At 38.7% G+C, this 6,879-nt stretch overlaps 1 protein-coding gene across 1 annotated transcript in view; it reads left to right on the forward strand.

The window, feature by feature from the left end:
* TFCP2 (transcription factor CP2) overlaps positions 1–6,879 on the forward strand; it is a 106,365-nt gene that overhangs the window by 80,254 nt on the left and 19,232 nt on the right. The window contains exons 6-11 of the mRNA XM_011965127.1: positions 576–728; positions 2,205–2,315; positions 3,029–3,117; positions 5,419–5,467; positions 5,860–5,953; positions 6,776–6,822. Of these exons, the coding sequence (XP_011820517.1) occupies positions 576–728; positions 2,205–2,315; positions 3,029–3,117; positions 5,419–5,467; positions 5,860–5,953; positions 6,776–6,822 (543 nt within the window). The remainder of the gene's footprint in view (positions 1–575; positions 729–2,204; positions 2,316–3,028; positions 3,118–5,418; positions 5,468–5,859; positions 5,954–6,775; positions 6,823–6,879) is intronic.

The raw sequence follows: 6,879 nt of genomic DNA on the forward strand, positions 1-6,879 counted from the left end.
TCTTTTTTTGAGACGGAGTCTCGCTCTGTTGCCCATGCTGGAGTGCAGTGACGTGATCTTGGCTCACTGCAACCTCCGCCTCCCGGGTTCACGCCATTCTCCTGCCTCAGCCTCCTGAGTAGCTGGGACTACAGACGCTTGCCACCACGCCTGGCTAATTTTTTGTATTTTTTAGTAGAGACAGGGTTTCACCGTGTTCGCCAGGATGGTCTCGATCTCCTGACCTCGTGATCCGCCTGCCTCAGCCTCCTAAAGTGCTGGGATTGCAGGCGTAAGCCACCGCGCCTGGCCAGCTCTGTGTTCTTTGAAGCAGTTAATGAATTTAGTTTCTCACAGCAGCTTTTGTTAGCATTAGGTCTGTACTTGTATTTTGTTTGCATTTGTAAAGCATTTAAGTTTTTTCTATTTCCTCTATCAGATTGTAAATTCTTCAAGATCACAAAGAGGAGAAGTGTTTTTTGTAGGTATTCATAATGCCTAGTAAAGGTTTTGCTGTTAATAGTTGCTAAAAAAAATACTGCCAACTGGTTTGGCTAGCTAGCGGTACTGAAGCCTTGATGTTGTATTCTTTCCAGGTGCACTGTATTAGTACAGAGTTCACTATGAGGAAACATGGTGGAGAAAAGGGGGTGCCATTCCGAGTACAAATAGATACCTTCAAGGAGAATGAAAACGGGGAATATACTGAGCACTTACACTCGGCCAGCTGCCAGATCAAAGTTTTCAAGGTATTCCTGAGCAATGTGCTGGCCTTTGGATTCTTTTACCTTATCATTCTATGTTAACATTAGTTACCCAGTCAGAAAATCAACTTGTCTTATTTTTTTGAAAACTCAAAAAAAAAAAAAGTCTAAGCTAGAGTCATTGAAATAATTACCAAGATGCCTGGTAAAGAAATTTACATGGAGATGGTCATAGGATAATAGGAACTTGGAAAAGAGGGCTAGAGGCAAGAACATGGATTCTCATTGAAAGCTCTTAAAGCCTATTGAAGTTACAAGCTCATGTAAAGTTCACAAAAATTGACTATTTTTGGTTACATTCATACTTGATCTTTTCTTATTTGGTCCTTATTTATTTGTTTTTGAGACTGGGTCTCATTTTGTCACCCAGGCTGGAGTGCAGTGACGCAATCATAGCTCAACCTTCTGGGCTCAATCAATCCTTCTGCCTCAGCTTCCCCAGTAAGTCAGACTATAGGCATGTGCCACCACACCGGGCTAATTTTTGTATTTTTTGTAGAGAGGGGGTCTTGCTGTGTTGCCCAGGCTGGTCTTGAACTCCTGGTCATAAGTGATCTGCCCACCTTGGCCTCCCAAAGTACTGGGATTACAGGTGTGAGCCACTGTGCCCCAGCCAGGGTCCTATTTATTTTTATTACATGGATAAATATGTTCTCATTGTAAGAGATTGAATAATACAGAAGTATTCAGAGCAACATTGAAATTCTCCCTTTACTGCTCTGATGCTGACCCCCCTGACAACCTCTTCCCAGAGGAAACCACTGTCATAATTTCGTAATTTCATATGTATTCGTCTAGTTCCCTCTTCTTTTTCTTTTTCTTTTTGAGTCGGAGTTTCACTCTGTCGCCCAGGCTCTAGTGCAGTGGTGCAATCTCAGCTCACTGCCACCTCCATCTCCTGGGTTCAAGCGATTCTCATACCTCAGCCTCCCCAGTACCTGGGACTACAGGCACACACACCATGCCCAGCTAATTTTTTGTATTTTTAATGGAGACAGGGTTTCGCCACGTTGGCCAGGCTGGTCTCGAACTCCTGAGCTCAGGCAATCCGTCTGCCTTGGCCTCCCAAAGTGCTGTGATTACAGGCGTGAGCCACTGCGCCCAGCTCTTCTAGTTCCTTTCTATACTTTTATACACATACACACATAGCTATATACATATTTTCTTTGACACATAAATGGGATTATACGATCTGAAATGTTTTGAGCCTTGATTTTTTTCAGTTAACTATGTGCTTTAGAGATCTTTCCATGTCCGTAGCTATAGATCGGATTCTTTTCAACTCCCATCAAGCAGAAACATTTAAATTTCCTATTTTCAAACTTAAAAGTGATGTGTCTTGCCTTTACATCACTGCACATACCATTTTGTTTCATACGTGAATATTTAAGTTTTTAGAAGCAATATTGTTGGGTCAAAAGGTGAGTACCTGAATTTAAAACAAAATGTTTCTCATTTCAGCCCAAAGGTGCAGACAGAAAGCAAAAAACCGATAGGGAAAAAATGGAGAAACGAACACCTCATGAAAAGGAGAAATATCAACCTTCCTATGAGACAACCATACTCACAGAGGTAAAAAGATTTCTTTTGGTGACAATTTCAGTTCATAATTTTTAATCTTAAAAATTCATCACTTCCAAACTGGTCAAAATTTTCTTTTCCTAAGCAACGTTCTCTCTCTCGCTCGCTGTTTTTTTTTTTTTTTTTTTTAAACAAGAGCACAAGTTTACTTTTGTTTACTTTTCATTAGTTTAAATCCTTGAGGGACACAGTATCACATGGATTCTGTGTCCAGCGGCCTTAGCAGGAAGATTCCTTTAGAATTTGGCACGAACCATGCTGCTGTTTCTGTGTCCAAGTTATCTTTCCCCAGATTACTCTGGTTTTGTTTGGTTTGCTGCAGGAGCTACTGTGGTGTTCTTTGCTTTGTATACCTAAGCACATCTCTTGCCCAAATAGAATTCAGTTTCATCTTGGGCATAAACCACCTTCAATTTTAAGAAGAGCTGTGTGCTGCCCTTGGTTCTGGAGAACCCACTTATAACCAACAAAAATGGCCTGGGACCACAGTTTTCTAGACATGTTTCCTTTTAAAACTCCTATTCCCAGCAGGTCTCCACAGGCTCCAAGATGGCGGAAAGAGAAGCAGCGTTCTCTATTGCTTATGGGAGTCTCTGAGGAATTAAGATTTACTAATCAAGATGTGCTATTCAAGTAACAATGTTTTAGTCAAATCCTAGGGTCAAATGTGCTTGTTCATTATCTAACTTATCCTTTGTTTTTAGTGTTCTCCATGGCCCGAGATCACATATGTCAATAATTCCCCATCACCTGGCTTCAACAGTTCCCATAGCAGTTTTTCTCTTGGGGAAGGGTAAGTCTGGGAAATAAAATTGGCTTATATTTGTCCAAAATATGTATTCTTTCATTACCTGTTCATAAACAAGATCTTTTTAAGTCAAGTACATCTATTTGGTCGTTCTTTGATGGATTTATATATTAACTGAGATTTGGAGTATCTTCGAAAAAGATTGAGTTTTATATAGCCCTTTCTTCTCCTTGTGTTCTCCCCTCTCCCTCCTCCTCTTCTTTTTTCCCCCCACTAGAAAGTAGCATTTATGGTCAATTGTTAGTGGTTCAGGGACTGATGATCTGGGCTTTTTGCCTCTCCCTATTACTGCACATCTTGTGGTTATTTCACTTCCTGATCATACTTGCACCAGATTTGGGAACTGGAAACAATTGTACAAACACTAAAATTTGTTTTGTTACTTGTTAGGAATACTTCTAACACCTAATTATTACAAATCTTTGATAATGAAGAAATAAGTTTGAAGATGATGGCTAAAATGAAGTTTTGGAATTATTTATGGGATACATTTAATCTTGCCTTATTATCTTTTACCATAAGAGATAATTGAAAGTTGGTACAGACACTTACTCCAATTTTAAAAAGTAGCTGTATTATATAGTCCTAGCATTTAACATGTATTTCACATAACCATATTGAAACTTGAAATAGTTAGACTACCAAATGTGTGAGCATATTGTTTGGTTGCAATGTTTGTGTTTTGGATTTATTTAGGCTCTATGTCTGACCTACTTTTTAAAGGATTTAATTAAGGTAGCTTAAATATTCAAAACGTAACAATTAAGAATAAAAGTAGGTATTAGTTGTAGAAGGAATACATATAGCTAGGGCCCTAAGATAAGTTAATTACTAAGTTCAAATACCAAATTTGAATTTTGCAGCTAAGGCTAAAAAAGGAAGAAGATCTTATTATAAAAGAAAAAAAAACTTAACATCCGCATAGATGATACATTCTACTTATAGGTAATTCCAAATATGATACAGAGTTTAAGAGTTGTATTTAAAAATTTTTCTCTTCTCTTTGTCATGTACTTCATACTGGTGAAACTTTTCTTCCATAAAAGTAGGCATTAGGGAAGAGGGATAATTCATAGACAAAGAATGTATAAAGAAAAACTGAGGCTGAGTGCGGTGGCTCACACCTGCAATCCCAGCACTTCGGGAGGCCGAGGCAGGCGGATCACGATGTCAGGAGTTTGAGACCAGCCTGGCCAACATGGTGAAACCCCAATTAGCGGTGTGTGGTGGCAGGCACCTGTAATCCCAGCTACTTGGGAGGCTGAGGCAGGAGAATTGCTTGAAACTGGAAGGCGGAGGTTGCAGTGAGCTGAGATCATGCCACTGCACTCTCGTTTGGGCAAAGGAGTGAAACTGTGTCTCAAAAAGAAAGAAAAAGAAAAACTGAGGGTGTGGCGATAACCCTTAGATCATAAATTAGGCAGCACCAATTTTTGAGGCTGCTTTAAAAATAATTGTTTTTGCCGGGCACAGTGACTCACAACAGTAATCCCAGCACTTTGAGAGGCGGAGGCAGGTGGATCACGAGGTCAGGAGATTGAGACCATCCTGGCTAACATGGTGAAACCCCGTCTCTACTAAAAATACAAAAAAATTAGCCGGGCGTGGTGGCGGGTGCCTGTAGTCCCAGCTACTCAGGAGGCTGAGGCAGAAGAATGGCATGAACCCGGGAGGCGGAGCCTGCAGTTAGCCGAGATCACACCACTGCACTCCAGCCTGGGAGAAAGTGCGAGACTCCGTCTCAAAAAAAAAAAAAAAGAAAGTTTTTTTTTATTCTAAATGTGTGTGATTAAATTGCATTGCATAAATTTTCTTCCAATATTTTTTGTGTGTATGTGTGCATATTTGTGTATTTCCTACAGTAGTAATGTATTGATAAAATTTTTTATCCTGATATTTTTCATTTTATTTTTAAATTTTTTTCTTGATAATTATTCTTTCATAATTTTTCATCTTAGTAAATTTATGGTTAAATATTTTTATGCCATAATTTATCACATCATTATTGATGCCATAATTTATCATTATTGAAATGTTGATATTTTCTTCAGTTTCCTCAATAATAAAAAAATTTTGCTAATGACATAATTTCTCCCACTCCGCATAAAGTATTTAGGTTAAACTAATAGAAAATGAAAGTATTGGGTCAAAGAATAAGAATGTTTTATGAGAGAGCACAGATTTTTTTAAATCTCTAGCTTAAGATTTATTGTGAAGATGAGGAATGAAATAGTGAGCCCCAGCATGTGTCATGGACTCATACTTTCATTTTAAATGTTTCTTTAGAAATGGTTCACCAAACCACCAGCCAGAGCCACCCCCTCCAGTCACAGATGTAAGTCTAAAGTTGAATGTCAGTTACTTGCAATGTCTAGTAATACTTTGATGACTGTCCAATTCAGTAGAAATGCCCAACTTTTAGGGAGTATTACTCATTCATTCATTAAACAAACATTTATTGAATTTTGACTATGAACCAGATACTGTGCTAGGGACTAAAGATATGAAACGAGTAATGCAGGACCCTTCCATTTGAGGAGCTTACAGTCTAGTGGGGAAGAAAAGGATGGAACTCCTTGAGCGTCTTGCATGGTTGGAGAAAGAGAAAACAACTTTCACAAACGAGGCCTGAGTATGGGGTTGTGTGGGTGTGTTTGGCTATGTGTTACCTAATGGGTTGACAGACAAATCTATTTGGTTACCTAAAAAATGCTCTCTCCCTTTCAGAACCTCTTACCAACAACCACACCTCAGGAAGCTCAGCAGTGGTTGCATCGAAATCGTTTTTCTACATTCACAAGGCTTTTCACAAACTTCTCAGGTTAAATTTTGTTTTTCTTTTGTTTTCCCTAGCATGAGATTTTCCTTTGCATTCTAGGGCCTCCTGGTATCCATGGGAGAGTTGTGTGTGTATATGTGTATGAGAGATCTTACTGCATTTTTCTGATGAAATGAATTTCATAGAACCCTTAAGACTTTCTCACCAGTTGCAGCTGTGCTGTGAAATACTTAAAAACAAACACCTTTTAGTTTAAATTCAATTTAATTTAAAAATGCTTATTTCATACAATACTTTTTAAAATGTATATTTCATTTGCAGGTAATCTGAAATTTTCCCCTTGATATCAGTATAATTTATTTCATTTACACAATCCAATTTTATTTAGCATTTTTTGTTGTTGTTTTTTTTTTTGAGATGGAGTCTCACTCTGTCACCCAAGCTGGAGTGCAATTGCATGATCTCAGCTCACTGCAACCTCCGCCTCCTGGGTTCAAACAATTCTCCTGCCTTAGCCTTCTGATTAGCTGGGATTATAGGCACCTGCCATCATACCAGCTAATTTATGTATTTTTAGTAGAGACAGAGTTTCACCATGTTGGCCAGGCTGGTCTTGAACTCCTGACCTCAAGTGATCCACCCTTCTTGGCCTCCCAGAGTGCTGGGATTACAGGTGTGAGCCACAGCGCCTGGCCTATTTAGCACTTTTTGATGTGGTAGGAATACACAAATGAATGAGGCATAATTCCTGATCAAATAGCCCATTAATCATCTGGTGTCCAAAAAAAAAAAAAAGCACCGAAACACAACTAATCAAATCAAAATAAAACTCTGAAAAACCGATAAATAGTTGTGATGCTATAGATAAGTGTTCTGATAATGACAGTAAGACCTTTGTGGGAAGATCTGGTGTTAGGGAACACGTGTGATACATCAGGTAAATCCAGGATTTTTTTTTTTTTTTTTTT

This window comes from Mandrillus leucophaeus, unplaced genomic scaffold (assembly GCF_000951045.1).
Source record: "Mandrillus leucophaeus isolate KB7577 unplaced genomic scaffold, Mleu.le_1.0 Scaffold118, whole genome shotgun sequence".
In the NCBI taxonomy this organism is placed as follows: Eukaryota; Metazoa; Chordata; class Mammalia; order Primates; family Cercopithecidae; genus Mandrillus; species Mandrillus leucophaeus.